The sequence below is a fragment of the Diadema setosum genome, chromosome 3 (genome assembly GCF_964275005.1).
Source record: "Diadema setosum chromosome 3, eeDiaSeto1, whole genome shotgun sequence".
Taxonomy (NCBI): domain Eukaryota; kingdom Metazoa; phylum Echinodermata; class Echinoidea; order Diadematoida; family Diadematidae; genus Diadema; species Diadema setosum.
Window position 1 is genome coordinate 29,309,298 of NC_092687.1, and position 18,692 is coordinate 29,327,989.

Consider the following 18,692-nt stretch of genomic DNA (forward strand, 5'->3'; position numbering starts at 1 on the left):
GACTTTAGAACAAAAACACAACTACAGTTTTTACGCATATACTAGTGATACATCCCATCCACATAAAGGTTCAGGAGTAAATGCTACAAAGCACGCGCACACAAACACACACACACAAACACACAAAATTACTTTATTTTAAGCTTCACTGGGGAGGTTTGTACCATAGTACAGCTTAACTGTCTCTACTTAGCAGGCAACTCAGCCAAACATAAATTGTGCTACGTACTCACACAATAACATGATTATTAAATATGTTTCACTATATTTCATGTTCAGCAAAGATTTCAGAAAGTCTACAAATTGTACATCTCTCCTCCAAATTCCTCATTCTACAACATGCAGCTTAGAACTGTTGGGCAATCCAAGAAGGACTCCTTCTGGAGTCAGAGGCCGAAAATTCTCTCCAGGTATTCATTGAGGAAGATTCCATGGGGATCCAGCTGCTTCCGAATGTCACAGAACTCGCCCCAGCGCGGGTACAGCTCACTCAGCTCCTTGGGACCCAGAGGATGTTCCTGTATGGTGGTAACCATGGTAATACATCTTTATTCTCACACTGCGATTGGAAAGCAAACATCCACTCATATCATATTACATTCATTTTGGGGGAGGGGAGGGGCTATTTTCACAAAGGTGAAGTAATCCTTTAACCCCTTGAAGACTAGTCCTGAGTATACTCGGGCAGGTAGCCTTTTGGAAATGTGTGTTATGTAACAATCACTTTGTCTTCAATTTGTAAAGTCGGGCCTATATAGGCACTTGGCATAACTTGCAACAACTTGCCACAATATGTCTTGGGCATTGAGTGAACTATTTAAACTTGACCCAGTTGTAGAATTCCACAGCAAAGCTTTTTAGTCCAGTCAATTGTCACAGTGTGCCTTGGTCTTTTAAACACAAAGGCCACACAGATATCTCAGGGGATTGGATATAATTGGTGTAACTTCACTAAATCATTTCCAACTGTGCTTACTGTCAATCACTGTTCAGTTGTTTACAGTTATCTGTTCCACTTTATGTGGGTGCCCTAGCATGCATGCTAATGGGCAAGCATACAAATTTGTAAAGAAAATCCATGATTCAAATCTATTTCACCAGATTAAAAAGAGGCGAGATAGGCATAAATTACACCTCCCCATGTCTTCTGGCATTCATTATGGGATGTCTAATGCCATACGCAATCTGTTACCCCATTGAGGACAAGTCCCGAGTATACCCTGACAAGTGTCTATAGGAAATGCGTGTTGCAGCTAAATTAAACCGTCCTCAACAGGTTAAAGACGCTCAATCGTCGCAGGCGATTTGCAGCTCAGTAGAAAAGCACGACACGCTGCTCCTCCCATTACCGTACCCCCCGTACGTACAGAATGCCGAACACGACGCTACGCAACGCTCCAGCAAATACCCATCTAGACTACAAGAGCCGTGCGAGCCGTCCACCCTAATTTCAACATGGACGCCCGAATACCTACCGAATGGGGCCAAATGGGTGCTTGCACAAAACAGCACAACAGCCATGCGCATGAAAATCTCTCCTACGGGCTCCGGTCACGACACAACTGTGAGAGCTGTGTATAGTGTACGTACGTACCTCGCTCCAGTCTCTGTTTATTTGCACTGTGGTGCCAATTTCAGCAATCTAAGCAATAATATTTATAAATTTCTGGAAATATTTTATAACAATATTATAGATTATTTATATATTACGTTATTAAATATTTAGTTTTATAAATATGGTTTAATGAAGAAATATTAAAACTCTAAGCTTCATATATATATCAAGTTGCAATGCATATGGTAGGTTGTTTTGTTGTTTTGATCATTGTGCAATATTGTCTGCTGCATATCCCATGTCAGCTATGATACGTTCGGCCGGATCGTAACATACAAAGTTGTCAATATAAAGTCATCAGTATGTCAATATCAATGTGTGTGGTGTGCGTGTACTGTTTGCAATAAAAAGTACTGCTTCAGTTCAGTTCAGTTCGGCTTAGCCTTTGGTTTAGTAATGAAACTTCACAATGGAGATCAAACAGCCGTCCAACTCGAAAGACTGCAAACGTATTTGTATGACGCTATCGATGAGTGGAGAACGCAGAGAGCCGTGTTCTAAGCATGCTTACTACTACGACAAGTAAGAGGCCAGAAGGGGAAGCTTCAGTGTCAGCGTGCCGATTGAAAATTTGCTTTCCATTTGCTGGAGTTGCATGAACAGTTTTGCAGGAATTTAGAATGTGCGAATTCGTGTTACAGCATGCACAGTGGAATTGTAACTCAGCCTGAGACGTCGACCCAGCTGCCTGCACGTCCAATGGCAAATGCCACGGCTTACGCCAATCATGCAACCCCAGGCCAAGTCAACAACTTCAAGGAATCCAGATCCAGATGATGTGTAAGTACATGAATGATTGAAGTGTATGTAGGGCCTATAACGTTACAGCGCCTCTCTAACTCCCATAAAATTATGAATTTCTACTTGTACTGCCTATTCTCAAAGACTATGTTAATAGTCTAACACGGTTAGACTCGACTCTGTCTGAGGTAGAGCTTAGTAATCTGTAGTACTGTCTTGGGTTTAACGTTAGATCTATTAAAAAACTAGAAATGTCGCTATGGCGACTGGTATGCCTCCGCCATAATGCATGATTCTCCTAATAGGTCTATAGTACATACATGTGGACAATGCGTGGTTACATTTTCACAAAACTGGAAAAATATCAAAATGATATGTTCGTCACAAAAGTGTTCAATGTTCACCTTCCTTGACATAGGTTTAATTGGATGAATAGGAGAGCACGTATTTGGGGATTGAAGGACTTTAACTTGACTTTGACCCTTTCATAAGTTTATGCCTTGAGTAATTTTCAAGGTATGGAGAAAAAATGCAATTTCTGTATTGAATAGTAAATTGTTACTATTTTCATCTGACCATTGACCCTAAAACTCATAAGAGAATTACTGTCAGGCAGAACATGCATAAATATGTTCTAAGTTTCATGATAACTTGAGCCACTTCCGAGATATGGAGGAAGAAGTAAGTTCAGCACTTTCACTTGATCTTTGACCTTTTGACCTTTTTGGCAAAAAACAAAAAACAACAAAAAAAAACTTTCTAGAGAAACACTATCACGTTAAGAATGCATACACCAAGTTTTAAAAAAAATCCTGCTGGCATTGCACAAATATGAGGGAAATAGTAAAATTTTGAAGTGTTGCCCTTGACCTTTGACCCCTGACAATTCACCCTATGAACCCCAAATTCCCTAGCTAATCACTGCCAGTCAGTACATGCATACACACATACTACGTTCCATGAAGATACCTTGAACTATTTCCAAGATATGGAGAAAAAAGTGAAATTTAACATTTTTTTTTACCTTTGACCTTTGACCGCATGATCCCAAACTTCCACCAGAGAATCTTGATTGAGTAATACATGTATACACTAAGTTTCAAGAAAATATCTTCAGGCATGGCATAGATATGGGGGAAATAGTGAAATCTTCAGCATTTGACCTTGACCTTTGACCTTCAGCATGTGCACCCAAAAGTTGAGAGGCACAACTTCACCCCTAATACATATACATGCCAAGTTTCATTGGGATACCTCAAAAGGTTCTTTAGTTACGCTGTTCACAAAATTCATTACGGACGGAAGGACGGACGGACGGAAGGAAGGGCGGACGGACGGACGGACAACACGAAAACATAATGCCTCCGGCACCACTTCGTGGCGGAGGCATAAAAAAGTCATAAATTTACTCGTAACGGTTAGATCTAACGTTTATCTAGACACTGACTTTTTAATTTTACTTGAGTAGTTTGAACTAGGTAGTAGATTTCTATAGGCCTGCACAGCCCAGTCACTGTTATAAATAAGGTTAGTCTAGATGCTGTGCTTTGCACAGCGTCTGGTCGGGCTAGGGTAGTTTCAAATCATATTAGATTATTACCCAATTCCCCAAGAATATAATTTAGGATTTGCGAATAAATTCTAAATAACTGAATAGATCTATCTCAAGCTACATCATACATGTAGTCTAGATCTCAAACTCTAGATGAGAGATCTAGATTCTAGGCCCTACTTGAAGTTGAAGTTGTAAGAAAATAAAAATCGATTTTTCTTTCACTTTATCAAAGACTAGAGTCTAGTATTCCATTTAAAGATGGCAACTCAAAAACTCAGTTAAACTTATTTACAGCCTTTCAGTTCTCTGTTAGTTTCTGTTCACTGAATCTGATTCTGAAAACTAAAACAAGTAAGCAAACATTTCAATTTGATATTTATCAAGACAAATTACTAGTTAGCAGATAGAGCTATTGCCAATGTTATTGTGATTTGATTCTGGTGTTGATTAGATATAGATCTATACAGAAGATGATGAAACGGTGTGTCGGTTGGTGCATGACCCCCTTTTACCACGGCCACAGGTACACTGTGCAGTGCAACTTTGGCCGTTGGCCCTGCACAGGCACAGCCGCTTCCCCGATTTGTATTACAAATGCCTAAGCAAGTACATGATACAGGGTCTCCGACCCAATCGTCCATGTTCAAAATAGACAGCTCAGCGGTCATGTCCGCAACCCATGACGATGTGTCATCATCCATGATGGCCATCCTCACATTTACCTGCACACATGTATCTATCGTCAACTGATTGTGATCTGTAGCTGTACTCTAGTCTGATCTGATCTGACAAGTATAGTTGACGAGTGACGACGATCGATGATGCGATGATGAGAGGAGGCTACTGGGTGCGTATATATGTACATACAAGTAAAGGCAGCTCAGGCACTATAACTATGGCCGGCGATATTGCAATCGCTACCGTATACCATGCATGCAATGCACATGTACAGTACATACACGTCTCAGCTGAGCTCAGCGCTCAAGCGAGGAATCGAGTTACTATAGCGCGATACATTGCAGCAGGGATGTCTTCCGCGCACACACATTTTGCTTCATAATAACTTCGGAAGCGAGTTTCCGTGGCACCATCCGCGGCTGAAATATGTCCATGTACCCTCCCGATTGAGCATCTTTAAAGGGAATGTCAGCAACCAGAAGTACATGCTGTATATACCCCATGGACTACTTTACGATTTAATATAACTTCGGGAATTTTCTGCCTTTTTAGTTCTTGGTTTTAGATCAGTTTTCATATCTTTGGGCTGAATTGTTCTACTTCCGAACATCAAAGATAACATACAAAGGCACCAAAATCAGATTGGACACGTAACAACTTGTTTCTGTATGAATTTGAAAGTGCCAAGACTTTATTATACAATGCAAGCAGCTGATGGTAATGCTCACCTTGGCCCAGTGAGGGCGCCCTCCGGCTTTGTGGACTATGTCTTCATACAAGGCCCAGTATTTTGGATTGGAAGTTTTCTTCCCATAAGGTCTGCACAGGAGAAACATAGGGGACAAGTAAGAAAAATATGTAATTATGAGAAAAGAGATGGAATTATAACACACAAGCAATACTAGGACATAAAATCATGAAGTCAGACAAATATTTATTTAAAAAAAGAAAAATATGAGACCCTCATAAAATTTCAGTCCCATCAAAGAGTGATCATCATTTAAAATGTCATGTTGATAAATCAAATTGAAATCGTTGTTATAAATGTACAAGTAGGTTGAAATTTCAGCTTGATATTCCCTCCTACCAGTGTCAGTTTCCCATACAAACAAGCAGACTAAAATTTAACAAATTATCTGAAGACACCCATATAAAACCAACAAACAGTAACACACTTAATATCATACAGAATAATTTCCACAGGTTTCTGTATACTTTTTGTCCTTTATTAGGTCATTTTTTTTGGCAATGTCACTGACTGGATTAATCAAAGTCAAAGTCATGCAGCACACAAAAAAATAACACCAAACTAACAAACAAACACTAAAAAAGTACTGATGTACTGATAATTTTTATCCCTTTACACTAAAACTTTCAATAACGGTCTTTACTTCATCCACAACAATGCCAAGTCTCCAATGATCCCTCAGGCTTTTCTTGGAAACTTAGATATCTCTTTATTTATGCCTTGGCAATAGAATACAAAAACATCTGCCGATTTGTGACATCTTTTGCCTATTGAGATGTAACACACAAGTCGTCTCCCTTGTAGCTCTTTAGAATCATCTGACCACGTGCAGGAGGAAAAGGCCGTTGCCTTATAACTTCACAACTAATCCGAGGCTTGAAGTAGAGGCAGTTTTCAACCCTCACACTTCACACTTGGTTCACACAATTCAAGTGACTACTTTATTACTCACAGAATAAAATAATTCCATCGTTTTTCAATAACAAATATTTGTCAATACAATCACAAAAAGGATGTACACGCCTGTAATACAAAAAATAAACATAAGAACTTATTTTGTTAAAATAATTTAGTTATTGGAAAACAAAGGCCTACATAAAAGACAATCTTGTAGAGATGAAAGCCAATCACAGAAATGAGGAGAAAGAGAGAGAGAGAGAGAAAAAAAAAATTGACTCACGTGAAGTGAATGATGTTGATGAAACATGTGTCCCTGCCATTGGCTGGACTGATCATGATGTCATCACCTCGGGTGAAGCGCACCTCTACCGGAAAGTGGGCGTAGATGTTCTCTGATTCGCAGCTCCTCTTCAGTTCTCTCAGAACAGAAGCAGTTTTGTCCCTGGAATGGACATAGAGGGCAGCATTGTGGTAATCAATAAAATTCTGGACCTTTAATATGTGCAGAAATTATGACTGCTTCTCGTAGATTTGCAACTTTAAATTCGCATGCATGTAAAATAAGATAGAAGAAGTTGAAATAACGAAACATCTGTGTAGAACCTGCAAAGGATCAGGAAAAAAGTAGGGCCTATACACAAAGTATAATTTAAACTTTCTCACTGACAGTATTGCTGATTAAAAAGATAAAAAACAAACTGAGTGATTTTAAGGTTTTTCACAAGTTTGGAGCCAAAATAAACAACTGTTAGTTCAATATGACTTTTAACCCTAACTACACTGTAGGCCGGGCTATTTAGGTAGATGATAGAGCCGGGAGGTTGGGGGGGCCCTAGGAGGGCCCCCCCCCCCCCCCCCCCGATTTCCGCTGCCGACCGCGACAAAAATCAGCACACACATTGCCTATGACGTAATCGTATGTACTATGAAGTTAATTTTTGAAAAAAAAAATGTCATTTTTGCTAAATTATGCTAATTTATGCATAATGATGCATGAAATCAGACAATTTGGTATAAATCACAAAATAAGCTCAAAACAGCCACATTTTTTGTGTAAATACTCTTTTTGGTGTCCTTAGCAAATGCAAGAGAAAGAAATTGTGCCATCAGGAGGAATTTTTAAAGTATTTTATTGTTTTTTTAATTTCTTATGTATTTCATTGTTTTTTCGATGAAATTTGTCCGTGACATTGTTTCAAACAAGAAAATGTGCTATTAATTGATTTTTATCAATAAAACCCCAAAATAATCATGCTTTTATGAAATTTGCCTGTAAGCACAGTTTGCATTGAAATTGTACACGAATTCACGTTTTTGAGCAATATTTGGTCTGACATGCACGTACATATTCGTGCGCAACTTCAGAACCGCGCGCCCGGGAATCGCAAATTTGGTGTCAAAAGATGCTGGAGACTCGAAAGAAAAAAGTCATGAAACATCGCGCGATAACTTTTCGTGATAGCGATACATCACGCGGAACGTCGAGGGGGGGGGGCCTCGGAGCCCCCCCCCCCCCCCCCCCGGCCTAGTTAGGGTTAACATATGGCTCAACGAAAGGGAATATTTTCTTCTTCCAGTGTGAACGCTATCATAATGACATGATACAGCTATACACCAAAGAAATGTGATTTAAATTCTGGGACTTGTACAACGTAAATGCTTAAAAGCGAGCTTGAAAATTTGGTTTCAGAGCAGCTGGGGATAACATTTTAAAACTCTTCATACCAAACAGGGATGTGTTAGCATATTAAACGAATGTGAGTTACAAAAGGCCATAAGTACAATCAGTGAATTCGATAAAGTAAATCCTTCCACTTCAATAACCCTAAGCCACGACAAACTCATTGGCATCCATATCTTGTGGTTTTGCAAGAATATGCAATATTAGTATTAAACATAGCTTTGAGAGGAACTGTAGGCTGAACTACTACTATAATGTCTGCAGCCCTCTATGGACAACACTGACTACATTTTTTGTTTTCCCAGTAACCACCTCGGTATTGCCCAGTCAGTCACAAGCTGTTTGAACAGGCAGTCAAAGTTGAAGATCTTGTAGCTGATGTCGACACGCTCTCGTGGGAGAGCAACAAACAGGTAGAAGTGAATCTTGTTGATCACAGCAACCAGCGGAGGGAGAAAGGTACTAGGGGAGGAATAAAAACAGAAAAGTGTGAAAAAAGAAGATTCAATGCCTTGATTGTAGAAAGTCTTAAGATTGAGGTTGAACAAAATGTTTAATACCACTGACTCTAATTTACCTTATGGACACCCATATATTTGACTTGGTATTACATGGCAGGCTGCCTTCAAAAGAATTGGAATTATTATTATTTTTTTGTTTTGTTATCACAAAAGTCTGCAAATGCTTTCAAGCACGCAACCAAGAAACTGAAGGTCTTGAGCTAATTTTGCTATGACATGCATTTTTCCACAGACACCTACCCAAGAATACTCAGGACTAGTTTTCACAAGGATGTGGACTAGGCATTAGGGGAAAAAAGGCACAATTGCTGCAGAAAGGGGTCTGGAACTATTAGGACCAAAAGATTGTAATTTATGGTCTTATCCTTTCAGCTACTACATTTCATGATACAAATATGTGACACAGCTCACCAAACAACAAACAGAGAATGTGAGTACAAAAGCAGACAAACAAACATACAAACAACCACCCAAATACTTTTCAGGGCCAACCCCATTCAGCACTGATGAGTAATCAAGTTTTCCTATATAAACTAAAGCTCCTCTAAATACTTCCTGATATATTCTGTCTTTTGCATGGTGATTGCAATTATTCACTTATAATAACTTCCTTTTACAATAACTGACCATGATATTAAGGCACGTACAGGTGTAAGCATTCTGCAGGATATTCAGAATCTGGATATTTACAACTAAGCAAGAATCCACTAGTCCATGGAAAACTTCTAGACTCAAAGATGCTACCCTACTCATGTATTGGTAACACTCTCATTTGCAAGATACCACATATTTCTGGCAAGCACTGAGTATATGCATATTTCGTATGGGGAAAAGACATGAATACCCCTTTCAAGAACTCATGCATTTTTGACTAACTCCTGGCCTGAGCTTAATTGGCTCGAGCCAGGCTTAAAGAAATGTGACCCGCTACAACAAAAGGATCTTTAAGTCGCGGAAGTACAATTTTCTGAAAATGGCATGACATTCTTCCTTTACTCTTCTACTTTAATTTCATATATAGCACAACTCATAAAAGTACTCGGTTGCAGAGATATCGATGATTTCATTAGCGCATGTCAAGTGGCTGAGGAAATCAGAGTTTCGAGAAAAATGCCTTCAAAGTTTTCCTTCCAACGCTATCAAGATCAAGGGGAGGCGAGACAGTTTTCACCGCTTGACAACAAAAGGCATGCTCCTAGAGACCTCCGCGATGTTCATTCAAGCTTAGCGCCAGCAGTCTACGCACGACCAATCAGTAATCAGGATGCCTAGCACTGACCAATAAGATCACTCCGTCGTTGCTAGGGGCGGAGTCCAGCTGCGGTGTTAAATCCAAATCTTTGGACACGTTTCTGTTACACAGAAAGTCGGAAAATCATGGCCCAGAAGAACGCTAATTTCTTGCCTTTCCTTTGATCATTTAGCTTCGAAATTTCGGCAGATGATAGACAAAACATTAGACTACAAAATTATGATGTGACTTCAAACTCGATCTTCTCGGCTCAGCCATCAGCGACTTTAGAATCCTTTTGTTGTAGCGGGTCACAAATACATTCCTCTTCCAAAAAGAAAATCAATGTTCTCCACACCTCAACCAGTAGAAAAACTCCAGCAGGTAGAATCCGACCAATGTATCCCAGAACCACGACGACTTCACCTCTGTCCTCTTCTTCTCTGTTCGGTTGACCTTTGACATCATGACAAAGTCGGTGTGAGGGTACCAGAAGAACCTGAAGTGCTCGCTGCCGGTCACGTACTGGTCAAGATTGTCCAGAACCTGTAATGTGGTCAAAGTGTCCACAAATTCCCCCTTTAAGTTTGAGAAACTACATTTCCATGGTTTGTTGGTATTTTTGTTTTCATAAATGTTATCATTCATTGTAAAGAGTTTCAGAAGGTACAGTGAGTGAAGGGAAGGGACTCTGTACCAGAGCATTTTTGTACACATTTACATACATATAAATCGTTCATATCAGTTACAAAAAAAAAATTGTATGAACCTCATAGTAGGTTAATTCATAACTGCTTCTTACTGTGAGGGGTATTTAAACCCAGACACATGCAGCTCTAGTTATGTGAAATTGTTAAAAATAGAAGAACATATTAGTATATCTTTCACATGTATTACACAACAACAACAACAACAAAGAACAAAAGTGGACAATCAGTTCCCAAGTTTAAAAATCTTTTCAATTAAGTTTGAACATATTCATGTCCTATCATTGCCAAAAGAAGACTATTTGTGACCGTGCACCTCAAAACGAACATAAAGTCGCACACACTGATTTTGCGTGAGGACTGAAAATAAGTGAAATGGGTCAACCTAGCCGAACTTGACTTTTTCATATTTTCTGAAAGAGCGGGTCTTCTTTTCAATCATACTAAAATTTGGTATCATAAAACGGGCAGGAGAGTGTGTTTTTTTAGCAGTTTATCTCGAACATTTTTGGTAGAATAGTGTGATTAGGTGTGTCTTTAGAATCCCTTTTCCATTTCTGAAAAACCTTGTCCACACTCTTCACTTTCAACTCTAATAACTTTCGAAAGAATAGTGCTATTGCTTTGAAAGTTGGCATTGGTTATGGACAGAATGTGTTAATGAGGCATGCTTAATTTCAGTTTAATCTGATAATCCCTTCATTGTTGTTACTCTGGTGGTTTACTTCCTGTTTTTTGTCCCATTCATCGCACAGCCAGCACGGTTTGGTAAAGATTAAGCGCTTGAATAGACACTGTACTTCAGAGCCTCTTTTCTCAGTTCACACTTTTCCTGAGTTTGTGCTTTCTTTCCAATACTTAGATAGTTTAGGAGAGTCCATTTGATTTGAGTTATACATCATTTTAAAGCTTAAAGTCTGTTCTTTCAGAATATGGTCTTAACTAAAAATTCATGTCAGGCGACTTTTTGTTTGTTTTGAGGTGCAGGGTCACATTTGTGTTGTCAACTCTGAGGATTGATAAAAAGGAAAAAACGAAGAGATTTCAACATACTTTCTTATGTCCAGCACAAAAAAAAAAAAAGAAAGAGCACTTTCAAACACTTTGCTCTCTCATACAACAGGGTGCATAATACTACTCTACAAAAAAAAAAAAAAGAAAAAAAAAGTAAAAACTAAAAAAATGAGTGTGTACATGCACCTGTCCTTCAAACAGTTATCATGGAATTCTCTTCCTGGCTTCTTTATAATATTGTTCCAATTCTATGACAGCTGGATTCTGTTTCATAAAGACTGAGCGTAAGTATGTTGCAATCAATCACAAATTGCATTTCATAAAAAACTTTGTGATTGATCGCAAATACCACTACATCCACTGAAAGTTATTCTTGATTTTTCTTGAAATCAAGCACAAGTATCTTTATGTAACAGAACTTACGCTCAGTCCTGAACTTCTGCTCGATTCATCAAGTGCGTTCAATAACTTGGGCGTAAGACCAATCGCAACTTTTTATGAAACAGGCCCCTCATTTGTATTCCATCTTGGGATTGAACCTGTCCAGGACATTTTATATATATATATAGAGAGAGAGAGATATATAAAAAAAAAAAAAGAGAAAATGGGGAAAAAAGGCCAAGAGGGGAATCTCACATCATCAAGTGTGCTTGGGATGGTTAGATCGTGCAGCCAGTAGGTCCTCTCGCACTGTATCGTCACGGTAACGATGATGCCGAGCGCTCCCAGCCCGCAGAGGGCGGCGCTGAACAAATCCGGGTTCTCCTTCTCGGAGCAGTGGACGATCTCACCGGAGGACTTCATCAGATCCAGATCCAAAATCTGACCCCGGGAAAAAATGTCATGTGATCAGCCCTGAGGAGTTTGCATCTCAATTCAGTATACAAAACACATGTCTTTTGATATCAAATACAATGTATGTCATTGAAATAAAGTTAAACTTGTGTTTGTTTGATAAGTCAGAATGGAACATGTAAGAGGAAGCCCTTGAATAAAATAGCAACAAGACACAGGCTGGCCAAAAATTTCTTTCATCACATGAGTTCTGAATTACACATCACATGCACCCTTTGCATTGCTCACAAGATGGTTATACAACTTTTTTTGTCATTTAAAATGTAATATAAACACTCATGCAAGGGAACAATGTATCCAAGTTTCAGTTTCTTTATCTCCAACAATATTGGACCAGAACGTCCATACGGGTGTACATGAAACACAATTCAAAGCTCTGGTAGAACATGTACATTAGCAAGTTGTTGGTAAGAAAAGATAGCCAAAGTCTGAGGCTGCCATACACACAGTTAATCATTACTATTTAAGACAGAGCTTCCAGGCAACCTTTGTACACGTACAGCACAACATCAAAACTGATGCATGAAAAAAAGGAATGACATTTACAGGGCAAAACTCCTATTTCCCTGATAAGAAAACAATAATAAGGAAATGTTTTTTTTTTTTTTTCATTTGCTTACTTCAAACAAGATCTTTTGATCAATATTGAGGAATGAATAAGGGAGAGAGTGACCTCATTCAATGAAGGCTCCAGGCTAGACTTACATTAGTTGCAATGATACCATGTTTATAGCCTGTCCCATGGGTCCCTGTGGATATCGCACCAGCCACTGTCTGCTCAGATATGGCACCCAGGCTAGAATCAAGACCCATCAGAGAGAGAAAGAAACTTGTAGCAAATATCTCCACAAAACTGCCTTAAATGTAGCTGCTTACACATGTCCACTTCAATCTTCAAAAGCAGGGAGTTTTAATATAGAGCTACCACAGAGATACAGTACTGGTGTGTTACATGCTGCACAATACACTGAAAATAACACCCTATCTAAGGAGACTTCTCTAGTCTATTGCCAGGTCATGATGAAATCTTTTAGATTATCAGTGAGATTCCTGCAGAATTAGGGTCCAGGGAGACTTGTCCCTTTAGTAACTGAAGATTCCGTACATTATGGCCTTATGGTTCTAGAGAAAGTACAGCAACATTACTCGCATTTTGACAACTTCCTACTAAATTAAGCAAAATAGCTTGAAGCATGTTTATTTTTGTCTTTTATAAGTAATGTGTATTTGAAAGCCTATTAGGATTTTACTAAGAGACTGGTGTGTCACAGAAGTAAATCTGACATAACTTTTTTATCCTTTGACCTCTTTCAAACCATGCAATTATATTTTCTGTACGATCACAATAAAAATGGTAACGCATATAAAAAAAAAAAGGCGGATGGGCAGTTTGGGGTCTTTTAGGGAGTAATGAGACGAGGGGGGGGGGGGGTTCAGGGCTGTTCAGTAACTAATGGGATATACAGCTCTGAATCATGTGCATTTTATGAAATTAATGTGCAGATGCTTATTTGCCTGCATACACGGTCCTTGTTATATTTTGCGAAGGGTCAAGAACCACCGACTCACAGACTCAGTGCCATCTCATGCTTGGGGAGGATCTCCTCGTTAAGGGTTTCTAGCTTCACACCCGCCTCCACCGTAATGCGGCATCGCTCCTTGTCCACCTGTGCACAGGGGTCAGAGGTCAAAGGGGTCAGTGGTCAAAGAATCAAGTATCTTCATGAACATCAGTACTCCAAGCTCTATCAAAAACAGAATGCATAACAGTGAGGTGCACAGGGTTAAGGAGTTTACAGGTCCCATCTTCTCCTTCTTTTTTTTTTTCTTTTTTTTTTCCTCTTGTGAGCAGAGCTGCAGGACTGCAAGAAATCATTTTTAACAGGTTTTGAATGTACTTAAATCTGTACTACCTGACCTCCAAACAAACAACATATTATCTCGAAATGAAATCTGTGGTAAAATCTAGATCACAGACAAAACAAATAATGGAGCATGTGTAAAAGTCAACATGAGTTCATCATTATTGGACAGCTGCTAACCTTGGCAATGCTGCATCTTACACTACTCATGCAGCCAAACTTCAGAATCGTAATCGACAGACTATATTTAGATGACCACCATCCCCCTGACTGAAAAATGGTTGAAAATATGATTATTTCTCTACCAAGGATTTTGGACAATGTGTTGATTATGTACAATATTTAGCATTTTCTGTGCCAATAAACTCTCAAGACACAAACAGGTGAAATAACTGAACAGAAAGAAGGATCAGTTTCCTTTCAAAGTTCTGTCTCTTCTTACGCTTATCACTCTGCTGATATTCTTCATGTTGATCATGAACCCTGTGGTGCAGGCAATGTCGGACGGCGAGTGCCGACTTCCGCAAACCTTGACTCGCTTGCCTTCCTCTCTTGCCCTCGCGAGTATCTGTGGAGAAAGAGGGTAAAGAATAGATCATGATGGGCAAATACCTCGCTTTTGAGTTTGAGTGCCAAAGTGTCATCGATAACAAAGCGCTGCTGACTGTCACGCAATTAGCGGGAGACTCAAGCAAGTCACCTAATATCAACTGTCTTTACTCTGATGAGAGAATTCAGATCCTAAACCCGCAAAACAGTAAGTACGAAAAGAAATGTTCTCCAAATTCACATCTTGCTACTTTGCTACTTTGAGATATTTGTCATTAAAAATGCAACCCCCCCAAAAAAAAAAAACAACAACAACAACCAACCAAACATACAAACAAACAAACAGCAACAACACTGAAAGAATTAGAAACTAATTAAAAGAAAAAAAAACAACTACTAAAAAAGTAATTCCTTGTTCTGTGACAAATATAAAAAGTGAGACATCACCGGAAACTTTTTATTTTACTTTATCAATTGATAGCCGTTGAGGACAAGTCTGGAATATACACTGTACTCAGGCAAGTGCCTATAGGACATGCATGTTGTAGCAAGTCAGCCTATCAGAATATTGCTAAAGATCATAATATGAATACACTTGTAAAAAGCGAAAAATAGTTTAGAAATCAAATTCTTCAGTTGAAGATCACAAATCACTATGGGTTCTGTCTACCTGTTTCAATTCTTCAACGTTGTCCGGTTCAAAGTACAACTCTGGCTGACAGCTGAAGGTTTGTGCCCAGTTCTGAAATGTGTAGCCCTCCATGGTGTACCTGTGGTTGAGAATGAAAACAGGTCAAACTGATCAGAAAGGCAAAGACACAGACAAAAAAAGGGGGAAACAAGAGCAGAATGATAGAAGCCGTTCTCCATTCCACTTATACACAAAAAGTACCGGAAGTGAAAAAAAATTGTCACAAGATAAATTTTCTTGTGATCATTTTTTGCCTGTTCTCCTCAGAGCTGGTAAATTTTTCCTAGATGCCAAAATACTCTGAGAAAAATAAATTAGTGTACAAAAGAAATAGAGAGCTTATTGCAACAGATTGACAAATCGCCTTGAAGACATAAATAAGCGCAGTTAGTTCAGTAAATTGTATCTGGCAGTAACAATCAATTCGATAAAAAGCAGGTCAGGTCAAAGACGGCGATTCAGCACTGCGGAAAAGTATAACCTTTGCCTTCAGTAGAAATCTTAAAAACACACTGCTGCCACCAGTTGTTCTGTGGCTAAATTAGGTGGTTTGCTGACCAGCATGGCACAGCGTTCAACTTGAGAAGCCTGTTTATAGTGTCTTTTCAGTGTCTGCTCTATAATCAGGAGACACATCAAGGTTTATTGCACAAGTTCATGGAATTGCCACATCTAAACAATGGAAGGCATTCACATAGAACCTACCATTTGACATGGATGGTGGATTGTGAAACACAGTAGGCTATAATGAAGTACCGTGTGTGGGTATGAGGTTTTAATGCATGTTAATACCTATAACTTATGTGCATATTGTATGACATCTTTCTTTATGATATGTTTGTACGAATGTTGTGTGCATCCTGGGCATGTGTACAAGTACGTAGGCCTATGTGTGTACTGGGTACTTTATGCTTGTTTCTTTTAACAGTATGACAGAATACAGGGGAATTTAATATCAAACCCAAAGAGGGGGGGGGGGCAGAATTAATGTGTTATGCATGGATAACAAGTTTGAATTTGTCTGGTAATCTTTTATTCATCCCACTATTTAACAATACGTGCAGAGCAGGGGTGGATCCAGGAATTCTGTAAAGGAGGGGGCGGGGGGGGGGGGGGGAGGTTGTGCAAACAATATTTCTGGTGCACCTTCTGGGTTTCATCTATTGTTTTTTCCAGTACTCTTTGTTTCTTTTGTTTGAGCAAAAAAATAAAGAGGGGGCACCCCCTCTGGATCCGCCACTGCAAAGCAACCCAGTTCTGTACAATTGAATATTCATTGTACAATGCACATGTACAGTGTACAGACAGCAAAAATCAGTTCCATGAAAAGCAGGTCAGGTCACAAACTGCAATTCAGCTGAGGAATTTATATCATCATTTTTTTTTTTTTTTCAGAGTAGAAAAGCAAAACTGCATGCTTTTTCTCTCTCTCAGAGCCTGTGATCAATGATCAAATGACTACCATTTAATAACAGCAGATCAATATCAATGCAATGTATGAGTATAGGCCAATAGATTGGTTATTTTTGCAACTCCTGAGCCCCGTTTTATGAAGAGTTAAAATTGATTAAAAAAGTTGATTTCTATCATTACGTCTATGGCAGCCTGTGTGTTAAGGAAATTCAAAATCAATTCATATCTTTTGATAAAAAACAGGGCCCAGATATATTGAAAAGAGGTTGCAAACATTTACAATGTAGCTCTACACATCCATCAGTGTATAAAGGCCTACTCCTGTTTGTTGTTGTTGTTGTTGTTGGAACTGGTGGGTTTTCTTTCGGCATGACGAAATCTTGTTACAGGGAATAGTACAGTATAGAACAGTTCCAGTACAGATAATTTGGGGATCTGAATTTTGATAGTAATCATTGTAAAGAGAATTTCATTCTAAATGTGTTCATTATAATGGGAGCACACTGCACCAAAATTATGGAGTAATCTCCCTTCGTTTGTAAGACAAGCAGTTACAATTAATGAGTTTAAGGCCAGGTTAAAAAGTCATCTTTTCAAGTAATGTATTTTCTCTTTGAATTTCTTGTATGCATGTCATTTTGTGATGCGCAGTAGAGTATATTATTATAGTAGCTGCGCAATATAAATGTCCTTTATTTATTATTCTGCTGAGTTTACAGTGCCAGAGTAAAATTCCTAGTTGCTGCATTTTGGGGATGACCCAGTCTGCTTCTTAAAAGTAACAAATTGTGCAAACTTACGATACTTGGCTGCACATATTGATCAGCACAGGTCTACCAATTCTATGCATCACATTGTCTGCCCAGTTTGCCACATTTTACACGTTGAAATATTTGGTAGGCCCTAGGGTGTATCACAAAAGAGAAGGACCAATACAAATAAAGGCCCATGTACGGTACAACAAAACAACACAGGTCAAATTTTAAACAGAAAGGGTGCACAAGCGTAGAATGTTATACTTGACTTCCAGCAGAGCGTAGCCTGCAAACCCAGTGAAGTGTGGTTCGTTACACACTCTAGAAAGTATGAATATAGAATATGATGATACTTGGTTGTGTGCATGGCATCACTCTGCATGAACATTTTATGGTGGCAGTCAGCCAAAGAGATGTGCTGGCTCAGTGAAAAAAGACCAAGGACTAGTACAGGTACCGTATCACAACTACGATAGTACTGGTATCACTCATCAGCTACCGAGCCCCTTGCAAACAAAGTTTAGACCAGAAGCAAGGCACTTTATTCTCCTCAATGCTTTATATTCTATTTTAAGTCATTTGGAAGGAACCTGGACCTCTCAGAATAGGTGCATTTTTGTACCCTGCAATTAATTGTAATTTTATGGGAACACGAATGTCCACTGCATTTGAGGATGAAGGGGGAAAGAAATTTAAATGACAATTAATTGCATCCCCAAATCAGATAAAATAAAAAACAAAACAAAACAAAACAAAGGGTTAAACATTTTTCTCGCGCCACTGCCGAGGTTAATCGCATGGCAAGCAAAATAAACAAAAACAAAACAAAACAAAACAAAACAAAACATCCAAAAACAGCATCGGCTGCTGTTCAATAGACAGTCAAACCCTAGATACTTTCTGAAAAAAAAAAAGTGTGGGGGGGAGGGCTGTAAAACTTAAGAATTCAGAATTTTTATTAACAGCATACGGTACAGGCAGAATGTTTCTCAGACTATCGAAATTAAAACACACCGTAGTGCAGTGCAACATCCTACACACACTCGCAATTGATTGTTTGTGTCCTTGGTGTTAAAAAAAAAAAAAAAAAAAAAAAAAAAAAAAAAAAAAAAAAACCTTCAATAGAAAGAGGGGCACAGCAATGAACACTAATGAAAAAAAAGTGAGAATATTTAC

At 38.8% G+C, this 18,692-nt stretch overlaps 1 protein-coding gene across 1 annotated transcript; it reads right to left on the reverse strand.

Moving 5' to 3' along the window:
* Positions 1 to 386: 386 nt before the first annotated feature.
* Positions 387 to 15,420, reverse strand: LOC140246759 (L-gulonolactone oxidase-like). Its single transcript, XM_072326095.1, has 10 exons — positions 15,328 to 15,420; positions 14,551 to 14,676; positions 13,816 to 13,913; positions 12,952 to 13,042; positions 12,028 to 12,213; positions 10,029 to 10,216; positions 8,231 to 8,380; positions 6,518 to 6,679; positions 5,318 to 5,408; positions 387 to 518 (listed from the first exon to the last, which is right to left on the reverse strand). The coding sequence occupies exons 1-10, from the start codon at positions 15,418 to 15,420 to the stop codon at positions 387 to 389; spliced, it is 1,317 nt and encodes a 438-aa protein (XP_072182196.1).
* Positions 15,421 to 18,692: the final 3,272 nt, after the last annotated feature.